Source organism: Panulirus ornatus, chromosome 14 (assembly GCF_036320965.1).
Source record: "Panulirus ornatus isolate Po-2019 chromosome 14, ASM3632096v1, whole genome shotgun sequence".
Taxonomy (NCBI): domain Eukaryota; kingdom Metazoa; phylum Arthropoda; class Malacostraca; order Decapoda; family Palinuridae; genus Panulirus; species Panulirus ornatus.
Genome location: NC_092237.1, coordinates 15,047,794 through 15,069,497, shown reverse-complemented (window position 1 = coordinate 15,069,497; position 21,704 = coordinate 15,047,794). Strand labels below are relative to the sequence as shown.

The window sequence follows — 21,704 nt, the reverse complement described above, 5'->3', positions numbered from 1 at the left end:
AATAATTTTAACACCCTCCATTCACCTATCACACTTTAACACCAAAAGCCCCTCTTTTCGCGCACCTACAATTAACACGTAATCCAAAAATGCTCTCAGCCATCTCTCCTACTTCATACATAAACTTAAGAATATCCTCTTTTGAAACCGGGGTATTCCCAATCACCACCCTTTTTTTTCAGCACATAAATCTACAAGCTCTTCACCATTTCCATTACAACACTAAACACCCCAGTACCCAAAATTTTTTCAACTCCCACATTACTCACCTTTGCTTTAAAATCACCCATCACTAAAACCCCGGGCTTGTGCCCAAAACCAAAAACACACTCACAAGCTCTCCAAAACACTTGCCTCTCATGATCTTTTTTTCTCAGCCCAGTCAATGCACCAATAATCACCCATTCTCTCCATCCACTTTCAGTTCTACCCATATCAATCTAGAGTTTACTTTCTTGCACTGTATCACATACTCCCACCACTCCTGTTTCAGGAGTAGTGCTACTCCTTCCCTTGCTCTTGTCCTCTCACTAACCCCTGACTCTACTCCCAAGACATTCCCAAACCACTCTTCCCCTTTACCCTTGAGCTTCGTTTCACTCAGAGCCAAAACATCCAGGTTCCTTTCCTCAAACATACTACCTATCCCTCCTTTTTTCTCATCTTGGTTACATCCACACTCATTTAGACACCCCAATCTGAGCCTTTGAGTAGGATGAGCACTCCCCGTGTGACTCCTTCTTCTGTTTCCCCTTTTAGAAAGTTCAAATACAAGGAGGGGAGGATTTCTAGCCCCCCCGCTCCTCTGTCCCCTTTAGTCGCCTTCTACGACACGTGAGGAATACATGGGAGCTAGGAGATACGTGGATATTATTCTTTGTGTATTACACTCAGGGATTGCATGTCTATAAAATTTGTAATAATTTAAAATCTGCACATAACTTGATGTCAAGGATTACTGATTTATAATGTATTACAAATATTCATATCAAAATACCCTGTATCTTGAGATAGATGACATGAAAAATTATGAAAAATGGTGTTCAGTTCTGTATTTGTGTAAAATAAAATTTGCATGTGTTTCAAGTAATACCATTGACAAATGAATGAAAGATTATATCAAAAGTAGTCAGTTATTCATTGCAACTGTGATTTGCATTCGTTGAACAGTGACCTGACAAATATTTGGAAAATTATTGTAATCTCATTTTTAAATTTGTAAAAACTTTCTTCCTCTTCAGGCAAGTCTTCTCTGATTTCTACACTACTACGAATGGCTGAGTTGGACTCTGGAAGTGTGATTATTGATGGTTTAGACATCAGCACCATTGGTCTACATACATTACGATCCAGTATCTCTGTCATCCCTCAGGATCCAGTTCTTTTTCAGGGGTCTATTAGGTATGTATAGATAATTCATTGTTACAGTACTTGAAAAGATGAGAAAAAAGTGGTTGTTCTATCTTTTTATGATTGATAATGATATTGACAATAATAATAATGATATTTTTATTATTTTTTTTTTTTTTTTTTTTTTTTATACTTTGTCGCTGTCTCCCGCGTTTGCGAGGTAGCACAAGGAAACAGACGAAAGAAATGGCCCAACCCCCCCCCCCCCATACACATGTACATACACACGTCCACACACGCAAATATACATACCTACACAGCTTTCCATGGTTTACCCCAGACGCTTCACATGCCTTGATTCACTCCACTGACAGCACGTCAACCCCTGTATACCACATCGCTCCAATTCACTCTATTCCTTGCCCTCCTTTCACCCTCCTGCATGTTCAGGCCCCGATCACACAAAATCTTTTTCACTCCATCTTTCCACCTCCAATTTGGTCTCCCTCTTCTCCTCGTTCCCTCCACCTCCGACACATATATCCTCTTGGTCAATCTTTCCTCACTCATTCTCTCCATGTGCCCAGACCATTTCAAAACACCCTCTTCTGCTCTCTCAACCACGCTCTTTTTATTTCCACACATCTCTCTTACCCTTACGTTACTTACTCGATCAAACCACCTCACACCACACATTGTCCTCAAACATCTCATTTCCAGCACATCCATCCTCCTGCGCACAACTCTATCCATAGCCCACGCCTCGCAACCATACAACATTGTTGGAACCACTATTCCTTCAAACATACCCATTTTTGCTTTCCGAGATAATGTTCTCGACTTCCACACATTCTTCAAGGCTCCCAGAATTTTCGCCCCCTCCCCCACCCTATGATCCACTTCCGCTTCCATGGTTCCATCCGCTGCCAGATCCACTCCCAGATATCTAAAACACTTCACTTCCTCCAGTTTTTCTCCATTCAAACTCACCTCCCAATTGACTTGACCCTCAACCTTACTGTACCTAATAACCTTGCTCTTATTCACATTTACTCTTAACTTTCTTCTTTCACACACTTTACCAAACTCAGTCACCAGCTTCTGCAGTTTCTCACATGAATCAGCCACCAGCGCTGTATCATCAGCGAACAACAACTGACTCTCTTCCCAAGCTCTCTCATCCCCAACAGACTTCATACTTGCCCCTCTTTCCAAAACTCTTGCATTCACCTCCCTAACAACCCTATCCATAAACAAATTAAACAACCATGGAGACATCACACACCCCTGCCGCAAACCTACATTCACTGAATAAATAAATAAATAAATAAATATATATAATTTATTTATTTATTTTGCTTTGTCACTCTCTCCCACATTAGCGAGGTAGCGCAAGGAAACAGACGAAAGAATGGCCCAACCCACCCACTTACACATGTATATACATACTCGTCCACACACACAAATATACATACCTATACATCTCAACATATACATATATATACACACACAGACATATACATATATACACATGTTCATAATTCATACTGTCTGCCTTTATTCAATTCCCATCGCCGCCCTGCCACACATGAAATAACAAATCCCTCCCTCCTCATGTGTGCGAGGTAGCGCTAGGAAAAGACAACAAAGGCCACATTCGTTCACACTCAGTCTCTAGCTGTCATGTAATAATGCACCGAAACCACAGCTCCCTTTCCAAATCCAGGCCCCACAGAACTTTCCATGGTTTACCAAAGACACTTCACATTCCCTGGTTCAATCCATTGACAGCACATTGACCCTGGTATACCACATCATTCCAGTTCACTCTATTCCTTGCATACCTTTCACCCTCCTGCATGTTCAGGCCCCGATCGCTCAAAATCTTTTTCACTCCATTTTTCCACCTCCAATTTGGTCCCCCACTTCTCCTCGTTCCCTCCACCTCCGACACATATATCCTCTTGGTCAATCTTTCCTCACTCATTCTCTCTATGTGACCAAACCATTTCAAAACACCCTCTTCTGCTCTCTCAACCACACTATTTTTATGACCACACATCTCTCTTACCCTATTATTACTTACTTGATCAAACCACCTCACACCACATATTGTCCTCAAACATCTCATTTCCAGCACATCTACCCTCCTCTGCACAACTCTATAGCCCACGCCATGCAAGCACATAACATTGTTGGAACCACTATTCCTTCAAACATACCCATTTTTGCTTTCCGAGATAATGCTCTCGACTTCCACACATTCTTCAACGCTCCCAGAAATTTCGCCCCCTCCCCCACCCTATGATTCACTTCTGTTTTCATGGTTCCATCCACTGCCAAATCCACTCCCAGATATCTAAAACACTTCACTTCCTCCAGTTTTTCTCCATTCAAACTTACCTCCCAATTGACTTGGCCCTCAACCCTACTGTACCTAATAACCTTGCTCTTATTCACATTTTACTTTCAGCTTTCTTCTTTCACACACTTTACCAAACTCTGTCACCAGCTCCTGCAGTTTCTCACATGAATCAGCCACCAGCGCTGTATCATCAGCGAACAACAACTGATTCACTTCCCAAGCTCTCTCATCCACAACAGACTGCATACTTGCCCCTCTTTCCAAAACTCTTGCATTTACCTCCCTAACAACCCCATCCATAAACAAATTAAACAACCATGGAGACATCACACACCCCTGCCGTAAACCTACATTCACTGAGAACCAATCACTTTCCTCTCTTCTTTCACGTACACATGCCTTACATCCTCGATAAAAACTTCTCACTGCTTCTAACAACTTGGCTCCCACACCATATATTCTTAATACCTTCCACAGAGCATCTCTATCAACTTTATCATATGCCTTCTCCAGATCCATAAATGCTACATACAAATCCATTTGCTTTTCTAAGTATTTCTCACATAAGTTCTTCAAAGCAAACACCTGATCCACACATCCTCTACCACTTCTGATACCACACTGCTCTTCCCCAATCTGATGCTCTGAACATGCCTTCACCCTCTCAATTAATTCCCTCCCATATGATTTACCAGGAATACTCAACAAACTTATACCTCTATAATTTGAGCACTCACTTTTATCCCCTTTGCCTTTGTACAGTGTCACTATGCAAGCATTCCGCCAATCCTCAGGCACATCACCATGAGTCATATACATTAAATAACCTCACCAACCAGTCAACAATACAGTCACCCCCTTTTTTAATAAAATCCACTGCAATACCATCCAAACCTGCCGCCTTGCTGGCTTTCATCTTCCTCAAAGCTTTTACTACCTCTTCTCTGTTTACCAAATCATTCTCCCTAACCCTCTCACCTTGCACACCACCTCGACCAAAACACCCTATATCTGCCAATCCATCATCAAACACATTCAACAAACCTTCAAAATACTCACTCCATCTCCTTCTCACATCACCACTACCTAGTTATCACCTCCTCATTAGCCCCCTTCACTGAAGTTCCCATTTGTTCCCTTGTCTTATGCACTTTATTTACCTCCTTCAAAAACATCTTTTTATTCTCCTTAAAATTTAATGATACTCTCTCACCCTAACTCTCATATGCCCTCTTTTTCACCTCTTGCACCTTTTTCTTGACCTCCTGCCTCTTTCTTTTGTACATCTCCCACTCATTTGCATTATTTCCCTGCAAAAATCGTCCAAATGCCTCTCTCTTCTCTTTCACTAATAATCTTACTTCTTTATCCCACCACTCACTACCCTTTCTAATCTGCCTACCTCCCAGGCTTCTCATGCTACAAGCATCTTTTTCGCAAGCCATCACTGCTTCCCTAAATACATCCCATTCCTCCCCCACTCCCCTTATGTCCCTTGTTCTCACCTTTTTCCATTCTTTACTCAGTGTCTCCTGGTACTTCCTCACACAAGTCTCCTTCCCAAGCTCACTTATTCTCACCACTCTCTTCACCCCAACATTCTCTCTTCTTTTCTGAAAACCTCTACAAATCTTCACCTTCACCTCCACAAGATAATGATCAGACATCCCTCCAGTTGCACCTCTCAGCACATTAACATCCAAAAGTCTCTCTTTTGCGCCCCTATCAATTAACACATAATCCATTAACACTCTCTGGCCATCTCTCCTACTTACATACGTATACTTATATATATCTCTCTTCTTAAATCAGGTATTCCCAATCACCATTCCTTTTTCAGCACATCCCTATCACATACAAGCTCTTCACCATTTCCATTTACAACACTGAACACCCCATGTACACCAATTATTCCCTCAACTGCCACATTACTCACCTATGCATTCAAATCACCCATCACCATAACCCTGGTTTCATGCATCAAAACTATTAACACACTCACTCGTCTGCTCCCAAAACACTTGCCTTTCATTTTCTTTTTTCTCATGCCGAGGTGCATATGCACCAATAATCACCCATCTCTCTCTATCCACTTTCAGTTTTACCCATATCAATCTAGAATTTACTTTTTTACACTCTATCACATACTCCCACCACTCCTGTTACAGGAGTAGTGCTACTCCTTTCCTTGCTCTCGTCCTCTCACTAACCCCTGACTTTACTCCCAAGACATTCCCAAACCACTCTTCCCCTTTACTCTTGAGCTTCGTTTCACTCAGAGCCAAAACATCCAGGTTCCTTTCCTCAAACATACTCCCTATCTCTCCTTTTTTCTCATCTTGGTTACATCCACACACATTTAGACACCCCAGTCTGAGCCTTTGAGGAGGATGAACACTCCCCGTGTGACTCCTTCTTCTGTTTCCCCTTTTAGAAAGTTAAAATACAAGGAGGGAAGGGTTTCCAGCCCCCGCTCCTGTCCCCTTTAATCGTCTTTTACGACACGTTAGGAATGCATTGGAAGTATTCTTTCTCCCTTATCCCTATTATTATCATTATTATTATTATTATTATGCGGATAGTGAGCTGTGGTTTCGGTGCATTGCACACAACAGCTAGAGACTGAATGTGAACAAATGTGGCCTTTTTTGTCTGTTTTCTTGGTGCTTCCTTGCAGGGTAGCATCAGGAATGGATGAAGGCAAGCAAGTATGAATATTTACATGTGTATATATGTATATGCCTGTATATGTGTATGTGTGTATATGTGTATATGTTGATATGTATATGTGTGCATATGTGGGTGTTTGGTTGTTTATGTAAATATATGTGTATATGAGTGGATGGGCCATTCTTTGAGCATTTCCTGATGCTACCTCACTGACATGGGAAACAGCAAGTAAGTATAATGAAATAAAAGAATAATAGATAATTATTATTATTATTATTATTCTTTTTTTCATACTGTTCACCATTTCCCGCGTTAGCGAGGTACCGTTAAGAACAGAGGACTGGGCCTTTGAGGAAATAGCCTCACCTGGTCCCTTTCTCTGTTCCTTCTTTTGGAAAATTGAAAGAAAAGAAAATGAGAAAAAATTATAATTATTATTATTGTTATTATTATTATTATTATTATTATTATTATTATTATTATTAATATTATTATTATTATTATTATTATTATTATTATTATTATTATTATTGTTATTATTATTATTATTATTATTATTATTATTTTTATACTTGATTGCCATTTCCCATGTCGGTGAGGTAATGCCTGGAAACAGATGAAGAAAGACCCATCTACTCATAAAACACATATATACATACACATATACATACATAGTTGTATACATATCAACATATACACATATACATACATACACACACAGCCATATACATATCTGTTTTATGTATTTATTATATTTTGTCGCTGTTTAGTACATTAGCGAGATAGATTAAGGAAACAGACGAAAGAATGGCCCAACCCAACCACATACACATGTATGTACATACACATCCACACTCACATATACACACCTATACATTTCAACGTATACATATATATACATACATAGACATATACATATATACTCATGTACATAGATCATACTTGCTGCCTTTATTCAATCCCGTCACCACCCCACCACACATGAAATGACACCCCCCACACGTGCACAAGGTAGCCCTAGGAAGAGACAACAAAAGCCACATTCGTTCACACTCAGTCTTTAGCTGTCATGTATAATGCACTGAAACCACAGCTCCCTTTCCACATCCAGGCCCCACAAAACTTTCCATGGTTTACCCCAGACTCTTCACATGCCCTGGTTAAATCCATCGACAGTATGTCAACCCCAGTATACCACATCATTCCAGTTCACTCTGTTCCTTGCACACCTTTCACCCTCCTGCATGTTCAGGCCCTGATCGCTCAAAATCTTTCTCACTCCATCCTTCCACCTCCAATTTGGTCTCCCACTCCTCGTTCCCTCCACCTCTGACACTTGTATTCTCTTTGTCAATCTTTCCTTACTTATTGTCTCCATGTGACCAAACCATTTCGATACACCCTTTTCTGCTCTCTCAACCACATTCATATTATTACTACACATCTCTCTTACCCTTTCATTACTTATTCGATCAAACAGCCTCGCACCACATATTGTCCTCAAACATCTCATTTCCACCACATCTACCCTCCTCCACACAACCTATGTACAGCCACACCTTGCAACCATATAACAATATTGTTGGAATCCCTATTCCATCAAACATACCCATTTTTGCTTTCTGAAATAATGTTCTCGCCTTCCACACATCCTTCAATTCTCCCAGAACCTTCACCCTCTCCCTCATCCTGTCTCACTTCTGCTTAAATGGTTCCATCTACTGCCAAATCCACTCCCAGGTACCTAAAACACTTCACTTCCTCCAGTTTTTCTCCATTCAAACTTACCTCCCAATTGACTTGTCCCTCAACCCTACTGAACCTAATAACCTTGCTCTTATTCACATTTATTCTCAGCTTTTTTCTTTCACACACTTTACCAATCTCAGTCACCAGCTTCTGCAGTTTCTCACCTGAATCAGCCACCAGTGCTGTATCATCAGCGACCAACAACTGACTCACTTTCCAAGCCCTCTCATCCCCAACAGACTGCATACTTGGCCCTCTCTCCAAAACTCTTGCATTCACCTCCGTAACAACCCCATCCATAAACAAATTAAACAACCATGGAGACATCACGCACCCCTGCCACAAACCAACATTCACTGGAAACCAGTCACTTTCCTCTCTTCCTACTCATACACATGCCTTACATCCTTAGTAAAAACTTTTCACTGCTTCTCAGAACCTGCCTCCCATACCATATACTCTTAATACCTTCCAGAGAGCATCTCTATCAACTCTATCACATGCCTTCTCCAGATCCATAAATGCTACATACAAATCAGTTTGTTTTTCTAAGTATTTCTTACATACATTCTTCAAAGCAAACACCTGATCCACACGTCCTATACCACTTCTGAAACCACACTGCTCTTCCCCAATCTGATGCTCTGTACATACTTTAACACTCTCAATCAATACCCTCCCATTAATTAACCAGGAATACTCAACAAACTTATACCTCTGTAATTTGAACTCTCACCATTATCACCTTTGTCTTTGTACAATGGCACTATGCATTCATTCTGCCAATCCTCAGGCACTTCACCATGAGCCATACATACATTGAATATCCTCACCAACTAGTCAACAACACAGTCACCCCCTTTTTTAATAAATTCCACTGAAATACCATCCAAACCCGCCCCTTGCTGGCTTTCATGTTTCGCAAAGCTTTCACTACCTCTTCTCTGTTTACCAAACCATTCTCCCTAAACCTCTCCCTTCGCACACCACCTCAGCCAAAACACCCTATATCTGCCACTCTATCATCTAACACTTTCAACACACCCTCAAAATACTCACTCCATCTCCTTGTCACATCACCACTACTTGTTATTACCTCCCCATTAGTCCCCTTCACTGATGTTCCCATTTGTTCTCTTGTCTTACACACTTTATTTACCTCCTCCCAAAACATCTTTTTATTCTCCCTAAAATTTAATGATTCTCACCCCAACTCTCATTTGCCCTCTTTTTCACCTCTTGCACCTTTGTCTTTACTTCCTGCCTCTTTCTTTTATACATGTTTCAGTCATTTGCTATATTTCCTTGCAAAAATCGTCCTAATGCCTCTCTCTTCTCTTTCACTAATAATCTTACTTCTTCATCCCACCACTCACTACCCTTTATAAGCTGTCCACCTCCCACGATTCTCATGCCACAAGCATCTTTTGCGTAAGCCATCACTGCATCCCTAAATACATCCCATTCCTCCCCCACTCCCCATATGTCCTTTGCTGTCACTTTTCTCCATTCTGCACTCACTCTTTCCTGTTACTTCCTCACATAAGTCTCCTTCCCAAGCTCACTTACTCTCACCACTCTCTTCACCCCTACATTCTCTCTTCTTTCCTGAAAAACCTCTACAGATCTTCACCTTTGCCTCCTGAAGATAATGATCAGACATCCCTCCAGTTGCACCTCTCAGCACATTAACATCCAAAAGTAACTTTTTCACGCATCTTTCGATTAACATGTAATTCAATAACGCTGTCTGGCCATCTCTCCTACTTACATACATATACTTATGTCTATCTCTCTTTTTAAACCAGGTATTCCTAATCACCAGTCCTTTTTCAGCACATCCCTATCACATACAAGCTCTTCACCATTTCCATTACAACACTGAACACCCCATGTACACCAATTATTCCCTCAACTGCCACATTACTCACCTTTGCATTCAAATCACCCATCATTATAACCTGGCCTTGTGCATCAAAACTTCTAACACACTGACTCAGCTGCTCCCAAAACACTTGCCTCTCATGATCTTTCTTCTCATGCCCAGGTGCATAGGCACAAATAATGACCCACCTCTCTCCTTTCACTTTCAGTTTTACCCATATCAATCTAAGAGTTTATTTTCTTACACTCTATCACATACTCCCACAGTTCCTGTTTCAGGAGTAGTGCTACTCCTTCCTTTGCTCTTGTTCTCTCATCAACCCGACTTTACTCGCAAAACATTCCCAAACCACTCTTCCCCTTTACCCTTAAGCTTCATTTCACTTAGAGCCAAAACATTCAGGTTCCTTTCCTCAAACATACTACCTATCTCTCCTTTTTTTTCGTCATGGTTACATCCACACATATTTAGACACCCCACTCTGAGCCTTCAAGGAGGATGAGCACTCCCCACATGACTCCTTCAACTGTTTCCCCTTTTAGAAAGTTAAAATGTAGGGAGGGAAGTGTTTCTAATCCCCCCCACTCCCGTCCCCTTTAGTCACTTTCTACGATACTTGGGGAATACATGGGAAGTATTCCTTCTCCCCTAAGCCCCAGGGATAGGGGAGAAAGAAGTGTGTACCTATTTGAAAAATTTTTGAGCCTTGCTCTATGGTCATTACTATTCGTATGTGTGATGATATTGATATGGATGAATGAGAGAGGTTCTGCATATGGAAAGTCTTCTTTGAGCATGAGAGTTTACTAAAAGAAGATATTGAAAAAAGGTTAGTTTATTCCATAAAGCAAAAGATGTTGACTTGCAACTATTAATGTTTACAGATACAATTTGGACCCCTTTGAAGAGCATTCAGATGATGCTGTTTGGCAAGCCTTAGAAAGGTCACACTTAAAGGGTGTGGTTCAGCGTCAGGAACAAGGTCTCTTATCTAAAGTGGAAGCTTCCGGGGAGAATTTTTCAGTAGGAGAGCGACAACTTATCTGTCTTACCAGAGCATTACTGAGGAATAGCAAGGTAAGAAAATGTAGCCTACAAAGATTGAGGGACCAAGACTTGGTTGAGAGAGCTGAATAGGAAGTGCTGAAATGATTTAGACTTTAGTAGGAATGAGTGAGGAGAGATTGACAAAGAGGATATGCATGACAGAAGTGGAGGGCTCAAGGACAGGGTGAGACAGAACTGGAATGGAAGGATGGAGTGAAAAAGGCTTTGAGTGTTTGGGGGCCTGAACATGCAAGAGGGTGTAAGGCATGCATGGGATAGAGTGATTTGGGGTGATGTGATATACATAGGGCAATATGCTGTCAGTGGACTGAACCAGGGCGTATGGAGTGGCTGGGAGAAACTATGGAAATGTCTGTGGGGTCCAGTATTGGATAAGGAGTTTTGGTTTTGGTACATTGCACATGAAAATTAGAAAATGTATGTGAATGAATGAGGCCTTTTATTCTTATGTTAGTACTGATACAACCTTGCTAACATAGGAAATGGCAAATATTTACAAGAGAAAGAAAGAAAAAGAGAACATGACCATGGTGAGAAAAAATGTAATAAAAAAGTGTATAACACATGATGAATGAGTTGGAGTGAGTCATCTTCCTGTGTGTTACATGGGTCATACATTTGGGCCATTAGGAAGGTGAGAGGCTTTGTTCAGTATACACCCTCTCACCCAGTGCCTCGACTGGCACATGAATATTTACGATGATGATTAATTTAGGATTTTATTTTTTGTTGTATACTTTCATTTTACATGCATATGTTTATAAATAACTTCTATCTAATATTGTATGCGTTAAATACTGAGTAACTTCACCATCACAAAACAAGTTTGTTAAGGTACATGCTACTACTGTACTTGTATGTAAATATTTTTGATTAGAAACAATTTGTGTTACTGTTTGTCATTTTATGTTGTTTTTTTACTTGCATTGGTCCAGAAGTGATTGTTCTGTAATAATGTATTGTAGTTTATAAGTGGTGTGCAACAAAGCTCAGTCTTGGCCACACTTCTATTATTCTAATTGGGACACATCATGATTCAAGGGAAAGGAGGTCATGCATGAGCATCTTTTAGACTTCTATGACAGGATGAGCATCATCTTACATCAAAGAGAGGGATGGGAAGCCTGTGTTCTTGGACTTTAAACACAGTTTCTCTATAGAGGTTGTTTTAAAAGCTAGCTCTGCAGGCTGGAATAAGGTATGGGCTTCATCACTGGATAAAAGACTATGTTATTGAAAGGGAACAAGTAACACAGGTAAGAGGTATACCTTTGAAGTGGGCTAAGGTTATAAGGACTTGGTCTTTGGCCTACTGCAATTCATGATGCATGTTCAATTATTTGTCTTTTGGATTGGAATCATATTTAAACATGTTTGTGAGTGATGCTGAGATCATGGGGGAAATAAAGAATGATGTGTGCACTCCAAAGTTAGTCAGATAATGGATGATGAGATTCAATTCTAGTAAGTGCAAGATGTTGAGGATAGGGCAGAGTGAAAGGCCTTGATGGGATTATAATCTAGCAGGAAATGAATTACAGGAATTTGCAAGTGCATTTGATCTAGGGTTGACATTGTACCTAGTGAAAGTGGCAAACTGCCTAATGGCAAGTATAAGAATTACATTAAATATATTGATAAGGACGTGTTCATGGAATTGTTCACAATACAGACCAAAAGTGGATTATTCCTCACAGGTCTGCTCATTTCACCTAAAGAAGAATAAAGATCTGATTGAAAGGGTACATAGAAGAGCAACTAAGGTGGTGCCTGAATTACGATAAATGAGGTACAATGAAAGGCTGAGGGTTACAAAGCCGTTCACCATGGAGGAGTGTAGAGAAAGTGAGGACCTGATGATAGTTTGCATTTCTGAATTAGCCGGATTGATATTGACAGGGTAACTAGAAGCCATAACAAAACGCAAGGTAAAAATCATGTTAAGAAACCCTGGTTACATTCACCAAAATCTTACTAGTAGAATGATTTACTCTTCAAAATTAGCATCTCTGAAAGAATGTGTGTGATAAGTGTCAACATTTACACTGTTCTTTACCAGTTCAGAATGAACTAAAAGCCTTTTCTTTTTCAGATTCTTATGTTAGATGAAGCAACAGCATCTGTGGACATAGAAACAGACCACTTAATCCAAGCCACAATTAGAGAGGCCTTTGTCACCAGTACTGTTCTTACCATTGCACACAGACTCAACACAGTTGCAAATTATGATAGAATATTGGTGCTTGATTCTGGAAGGGTAAGGCATTTCCTTTATTATAAATTTTTTATTCTCAAAATAACTTCATCTTTGCTGGCATTTAGTCAACAAAAGTAGTCTCTCCTTGTCACACAAAGCGCTAGACAACACTTAACTCACTCAGCTCATTCTTCGTCACTTTAGATTTTCCTAAGGTGAGCATCATGCGCTAGCCTTGCCCTTTGGCAAAATGGCAGGAGCAGAAGATAGAAGTAGTAGATAGGAACATTGGGCAGAAGCATTAGGCAGAAACATTTGGTAAAAGTAGTAGGTAGAACCATTAGGCAGGAGCATTAGGTAGAGGTAGTTGGTTAGAATATTAAGCATGAACATTAGGTAGACACATTAAGTAGACATAGTTGTTTGGAACATTTGGTAGGATCCTCTGCATACACTGTGCTAGTGTTGACCTGTGTCAGTGGCCTGTTAAGGGTAAGGCATTAAAGGTTAAGAAGTGGCAGTGGAGTTCACCAGTTGTGGAGATTCTTTTGCTGTGGCCAGTCCCTTAAGGGACTTCCTGTAGGGAATGGGCATCAGAAGTATAGATAACTTTTAACTTCAGTAGCAGCAATGCAACAAGGCTTCTCTTTGTAGGTGTAATTACTTATTTTAATTACTATGTATTTTTCTGTATGGGGAAGGAAACTATTCACTCACAAGGCTCCATCTCTTGAACTTTCTCAACAATCGTGTAACTTTCTTTCCAATGTCCGTCTGTCCTGTGAGCTGTAAGGGATTCTCTTTAAGATCCTTGGGGGTTATAATCATCTAACTTCTGTCGTGTGGTGAGGTTTATGCCTTTTATCTTGGTCCAGGTCCCTTTCTGCCTTTCAGTAACCTTTATTTAGAAATGACATCAATACCCAAATAGCTGACTTACTGGATACATTGATCCCTTCATAATTCTCTAGATCCATGGATGTGTCAGATCATCTGTTTGTTTACAATTTTGTGTAGCTGCTTTCACCCCATCAAGGATAAATACCCCAGAGATATATGTATATTTTTTTTTATTATACTTTGTTGCTGTCTCCCTCGTTAGCGAGGTAGGGTAAGGAAACAGACGAAAGAATGGCCCAACCAACCCACATACACATGCATATACATAAACGCCCACACACGCACATATACATACCTATACATTTCAACATATACATACACAGACATATACATATATACACATATGCATATTCATACTTGCTGCCTTCATCCATTCAAGTCAACACCCCGCCACATATGAAACAGCACCTCTCTCCCCCCGCGCGCTCATGAGGTAGCGCTCAGAAAAGACGACAAAAGCCACACTCATTCACACTCAGTCTCTAGCTGTCATGTACAATGCACCAAAACCACAGTTCCCTTTCCACATCCAGGCCCCACAAAACTTTCCATGGTTTACCCCAGAGGCTTCACATTCCATGGTTCAATCCATTGACAACATGTCAACCCCAGTATACCATATCGATCCAATTCACTCTATTCCTTGCACGCCTTTCACCCTCCTGTATGTCTGAAGGAATAGTGGTTCCAGCAATGTTATAGACAGGGTTGTGTGGAGGAGAGTGGATATGTTTAAAATGAGATGTTTGAGGACAATGTGTGGTGTGAGGTGGTTTGATCGAGTAAGTAATGTAAGGGTAAGAGAGATGTGTGGAAATAAAAAGAGCGTGGTTAAGAGAGCAGAAGAGGGTGTTTTGAAATGGTTTGGGCACATGGAGAGAATGAGTGAGGAAAGATTGACCAAGAGGACATATGTGTTGGAGGTGGAGGGAACGAGGAGAGGTGGGAGACCAAATTGGAGGTGGAAAGATGGAGTGAAAAAGATTTTGAGTGATTGGGGCCTGAACATGCAGGAGGATGAAAGGCGGGCAAGGAATAGAGTGAATTGGATCGATGTGGTATACCGGGGTTGACGTGCTGTCAGTGGATTGAATCAGGGCATTTGAAGCGTCTGGGGTAAACCATGGAAAGTTGTGTGGGGCCTGGATGTGGAAAGGGAGCTGTGGTTTCGGGCATTATTGCATGACAGCTAGAGACTGAGTGTGAACGAATGTGGCCTTTGTTGTCTTTTCCTAGCACTACCTCGCACACATGAGGGGGGAGGGGGATGGTATTCCATGTGTGGCGAGGTGGCGATGGGAATGAATAAAGGCAGACAGCATGAATTGTGTGCATGGGTATATATGTATGTGTCTGTGTGTGTATGTATATGTGTACATTGAGATGTATAGGTATGTATTTTTGCGTGTGTGGACGTGTATGTATATACATGTGTATGGGGGTGGGTTGGGCCATTTCTTTCGTCTGTTTCCTTGCGCTACCTTGCAAACGCGGGAGACAGCGACAAAGCAAAATAAAAATAAAAAAATATATATATATATATATATATATATATATATATATATATATATATATCAAACTCTTATTATGGGCTATCGTAATCACCATTACAGAACAAGCACCTGTATACGTAAATTACTTCTCAAATCAAGATTGTGTTTGAGTGAAGTGGGCGACATCCCCGTGTCTAGGGTTGTCTTCACCCTCTCTACTGGCAGTATCATGCTCCTCCTCCTCCCTTCATTCTTCCATATCTTCATTGAAACTACATGCACCTAATTTGTCATCAGTATCTCTAAACTATTTCAGTATATCTAATAATTCCAAGTAATATTTGTTTTTCTTGTATGGTTCATGCGAGATGAAGTTGTTACATTGTATGCTTGAGCACTATGATGGTTATTGGACCCTAGAGCAGAAAAAGTGTGGACTAATATATGGAATTATCCTCTGAGATGCCAGTTAAAAGTGAATTCTGATTAACAACCCCATACTGCTATGTGTGAACTTTTTAAAAATGAAATGCAACATATGGAATACTTTCAGTCAACTCTGGGGTGAAGCCTTCCATATATGGAACATCAGCAGTCAGTGGATTAAAATCACCTCAAAGATTTGCTGAAGGTGACCATTAGATTTGCTGTATATGGTTAATTTTCCCCTCATTCTGAGGCTGTAAGTTGTGTCCTTTGTTGAAGTCCTCTCTCATCTTTTACTGATATCTGTTCTATCATGTTTGTGGTGGACAGTAATAAAATAAGAATTAAGCAGTGTCCTTTGTTGAAGATCCTCTCTCATCTTTTACCGATTTCTATTCTATCATGTTTGTGGTGAACAGTAATAAAAGAAGAATTGATTTACAAAGTCTTGACATAAAATAGAGGAAGGAAAGAGATATACATGTTAATAACAAATGAGAGATTCTAGTTTAGGGGCACATAAAAGTGGGGTGAGTTGATGGAAACTCCATCACCACCTCCCCCTCTGTATCAGTACTTATATCATTTCTTTCACATTTTTGGTGAACGATTGTAAAGGATATATTGTACAAAAACAAAATGTAAGATTAAAGAAGTGAAGAGATTTACCCAGTGATAACTAATCAAAGAAGCCAGGTGTGAGGGCTCATATTGGTGATTGAGAAAGAGGAGGAGGGAGGGAGGAGGAACAGCAAAGTGATGGTGGTTACTTTCCCTCTCTGCCCTCCAGCACAAGCACGCTGCTATCTCAAGTGCCTCTTTCATTCTCATTTCAGTCATGGGATTAGATGTTTACTTTTTGCTGGATGAATTGTTATTTTTGTTTACTATAAATGTGATGGATTTTTGTATTTGGTGAGGAAACATTGTTACATAAGTTCACTGATTACACAGTATATATGTTTTAAGGAAAATTTTAGAAATAACTTACTTCTTCACTTAATAGATTACCACTTTAGTTAACTATGAATGTGGTGGGTTTCATATTAGTGAGAAATGATGGTACTCTATGCCTTGGTTGTTGCCACCACCTACTAGTGAATGATATTACTAGCAAGCAATCATTTTCTGATATTGCAACCAGTTTTTAAACATTCTTTACTTTTTTTTCCTTTATCTAATTTACTTTTTCATAAACACCAGATAAGAAAGTAGGTCATTAGATGGCAGATTCAGGTCTGTGTCAGCAATTTTCTTGTTGTACACTCTTGTCATGGAGTTGAATATTTTCTTGTTCTTCAGGTTCGAGAGTTTGATACTCCAGTGGCTCTGATGAATACAGAAGGCTCAGTATTCCAGGAGATGATGCAGGCAGTGGGCATCTTTACCGTAGAACAAATGAAAGCACTTACTTAGTATTTTGTTTTTCAAAATGTTATGCTGAGTTTCTTTAACAGAAGGATTTCTGCTGTGGCATTCACTTACTGGTCTTTTTCAGTATGCTATGTCTTGTGAATTTGACAGTTGGATTTCCTATTGTTGTATCCAGTTCAGTTCAAAGAAGCAGAGTGTTTAATGTTATAGTGAGAAGTTTCCTGTTTCATTTGTAATAAAGTATATTTTGTATGTGAATGTTCACTAAGGAGTAGTAGTCACTGCTTTATACCTGAGAAGATACAGAAAAGGCATGTTTATAATTTTGCATACAAAAGAAAGTGGAGTTAGACCTTAAAAGTGACACATAAATTTTTTGTTTTGCAAAAGTACCCTAAGCATTTTTTTAAGTTACTTTATGCACCTGCCATTCTCCTGAGGCAGGAAACTTTTAGTGTGTATCCCACTTATCTTAAGGTGCAGTTTTGTGTGTACATGGCATATATCAGTTTTATCAATAATTACTCCATGACCAGTTCCTATAGAGAGTCGTTTTGTTACCCAAGCCATCTTTTTAAAAGCTCCCATGGCCCAAGGCTATGCTACTTCCAATAGCTGGGAAACGTAGACTCCTTTGGAGTGTGAAGTTCTTTGATGAGACTGTACTCCCAGTGATATAGTCTCACCAAAGATTGCTTTTCACCTGTGGTGTAACCTCTTGAAGGTGGAGCCCGGTAACACCGTATGTGGCATATACAGGTATTGGTCCCTGCACACAAAAGTAGGTTGGTCCATATAGAAACTATTCACACAACATGTCACTTATACATCTTACTGAATTATCCCATCAAAAATTATGAATATTATTTATGTATCTTATCAGTTGGGTTCTTTGTGTTGGTGTTATAAATGAATCTGTTAATTGTTTAAATTATGTATACAGAAATAGGCATTTAATAAATCCTAATTCTGTTGTATTGTAGATTATACAAAAGTATGTTTTCCTTTTCAAGATGATTTTCTCCAGTATATATAGATGCACAACAGTAAAACTTGCTCGTAAAAAGTGTTTACATTCAAAATTGAGTGGATGAATGTAAGTTATTTTTTGTGCCAAGATTTTCTTGAGAATTCAGGATCTATAAAACTTTACCATATGCCATGGTACATTAAAAATCTCATCTGTTGCGGGTAGATTCCAAATTAAAATCTACATTGAATCCAGACATAATTTGCAGCACGTAGCTGAGGAAAAAGTTTATAAAGCGAAATTTTAAAAATATGCCATATTTGGTTTATTCACGAGTATTAAGTACAAGACAACATCATATATGATGAACATGATGTGTATGTCAGACATAAGATGTGCATCTCCTTGGTATGCATGGATAAAATGTATGCTAAATAGTTTAGACACTCAAAATATCATTTGCTCTGTTTTCTTGAGTCATATTGAAACAGTCATATCTTGGAATGTATTTTTCAAGTGTGCTGGAAAACCAAGGAAGGATGATGATCACAATGCACAGTACAATATAGTATTTGATATTTCTGTTTGAAGAGGATATTTGTATTTTATAGAATGTACAGCACTAGAAAAGTGTTTTATTTCAGTTGTATCAACAGCTGTATAATGATGAGATTATTGACCATTTCAGTTGATAGTAGTGGTAATTAATAGTCCATATATGGTGATAATGATTTACATTAATACTGATTGAAATTATTTTTGTCTGTAAAATACTTAGTTATATATTTTTTGGTTAGTGGATGTGGAAATTAAAGCTACATTCCTTGTTTTCCTCTGTGCCTTTGTCTTGGAAGATCATGTACCAAGGAAAACAAGGTTTATTTCTATATGAATACTGAATAATAAATGTTGCTTGTATGTTAGCCATCATTCAATGGAAGTATGAATGTTTACATATACTTATTTTGTTTTACAACACTTTAGATGTATATCATTATCATCTAATTTTTGATGTAAAGTCTGTTTCAACTTTCTCCTCATTATAGTACCATTTTCTGATACAAGTGTGTGTAACATCCTGTTCTTTACTGTGATCTATTATAAGTGTTTAATGTGTAACAACTATAAACAAACAGGCAATACTGTACAGAAGGCTTCTGATGATTTAACTGGACTGCCTTCACTGATCAGATGTAAATAGATAGGCCTGTGCCTCACTTTTTTCTTAAGTTTAGTATTCATGTTGGAATCTTGGGTACCAATTCCTTAGGGTTGATATAAATTTATCATGTGTAAAGCTGCTGCATTCCTTTAATACACTGTAATGCAATCATTGTCTAGTCGTACATGTTTTTACCCTTTCCTTGTTTTTATCGAGACAACAATATATTTCAAATGTCTCATTCATTCTGTCATGGCCTGCACTCATTCTTGATAAATTTTGATATGTTAATCTGTATTAATCACACAAAATAACATGGAATATGAAGTTTACAGGCTATTAACCCATTGACCATGTTGATCCCATATATTACGTATAACCTACTGTGGGACTTTAAAGAAAAAATTGTTTTATTTTTCCATGCCATAGGAAAGAATTATTTTTTTCTAAAACATGTAATATATAAGACAATATTGTAGATCTGTACTCACATGTGTGATTAGTCTCTGATGAATATTTTGTCACGTTAAGTCTAAGGTATCACCATGGCTGACTCTGCCAGCTATATGATGCATCCTTCACCCTTTGATGCAATATGTACACATTTACCTTACTACACCAGTGTTATAGCTTTCTTACACTCATATGTATATGTAATTTTTCTACAGTAATGATGTTTCTCATTATTGCAAATAATTGATGTTTTGGTATTTACTACATATGTATTTTTTTCTTTTTCATACTTGATCACTAGTTCCTGTGTTAGCAAGATAGCACCAGGAACAGACAAAGAAAGGCCACATCCACTTACATCCATTCTCTATCTGCCACTGAAACCAAAGTTTTCTGTCCACAATAGGCTACACAATTTTCCATGGCTTGCACCAGACACTTTACATGCCCTGGTTCAGTCAATTGACAGCATCAATCCCAGTACAAAACATCATTTTAATTCACTCTATCCCATGCACGCCTTTCACCCTCATGCATGTTCAGGCCCTAGTTGTTCAAAATCTTTCACACTCCATCCTTCCATCCCTAATTTAGTTTCCCCATTCTCCTCTTTTCCTTCATTTCTGATACATATATCCTCTTTGTGAAACTTTCCTCGTTCATTCTCTACTTATGTTCAAACCATTTCAACACACCCTCTTCAGCTCTCTAACCACACTCTTTACTACCACACCTCTCTCTAACCCTTTTGTTACCTACTCGATCAAACTACCTCACACCACATGTTGTCTTCAGACATCATTTCTAACACATCCACCCTCCTCTGCACATCCTCTTCTATAGCCCATGCCTTGCATCCATATGATATTGTTAGGACTTCTATTCCTTTAAACATACCCATTTTTTCCCTCCCAATAATGCTCTGTCTTTCCACACATTCTTCAGCACTTACAGAACCTTCACCCCCTCACCTACCCTTTGACTCGCCTGCTTCCATGGTTCCATTCATTGCCATGTCTACTCTCCGGAATCTAAAACACTTCTTCCTCCAAGTTTTCTCCATTCAGACTGGCACCCCAAATAACCTGTCCTTCAACCCTACAAACCTAATAACCTTGCTTTTATTCACATTTACTTTCAAGTCCCTCCCTTCTCACACTCTTCCAATCTCAGTCACCAGCTTCTACAGTTTCTCACTCAAAACCTCTACCAGTGCTTTATCATCAGCAAACAACTGCCACTTCCCAGGCCCCTCATACCCCACAGTCTGCATACTTGCCCCTATCTCCAAGACTTTCCGATTTAACATCCCATCATTAAACATACTGAACAACCATAGTGACATCACACACCCCTGCCAAAGATCAACCTTCACTTGGAACCATTCACTCTCCTCTTTTTCCCACTTGTACGCATGCCTTATACCCTTGATTAAAACTTTTCACAGCTTCTAGCAGCTTTCTTCCCTCACCCTATATTCCTAAGACCTTCCACAAGATATTTCTGGCAACCTTATAATTTGCTTTCTTGAAGTCCATAAATGCCACATATAAATCCATTTGTTTTTCTAAAATTTTATAATACATTTCCTTAGAACACACGCCTGATACACACATCTTTTACCACTTGTGAAACCACTCTG

At 39.3% G+C, this 21,704-nt stretch overlaps 1 protein-coding gene across 4 annotated transcripts in view; it reads left to right on the top strand.

Moving 5' to 3' along the window:
• LOC139753328 (ATP-binding cassette sub-family C member 5-like) overlaps window positions 1-19,785 on the top strand; it is a 525,518-nt gene extending 505,733 nt beyond the window's left edge. For all 4 annotated transcript variants that reach the window (XM_071669664.1, XM_071669665.1, XM_071669663.1 and 1 more), the window contains 4 exons: window positions 1,242-1,401; window positions 10,904-11,096; window positions 13,180-13,344; window positions 17,406-19,785. In XM_071669664.1, coding sequence (XP_071525765.1) covers window positions 1,242-1,401; window positions 10,904-11,096; window positions 13,180-13,344; window positions 17,406-17,519 — 632 coding nt within the window. In that variant the 3' untranslated portion in view covers window positions 17,520-19,785. The remainder of the gene's footprint in view (window positions 1-1,241; window positions 1,402-10,903; window positions 11,097-13,179; window positions 13,345-17,405) is intronic.
• The last annotated feature ends 1,919 nt before the right edge of the window (window positions 19,786-21,704 follow it).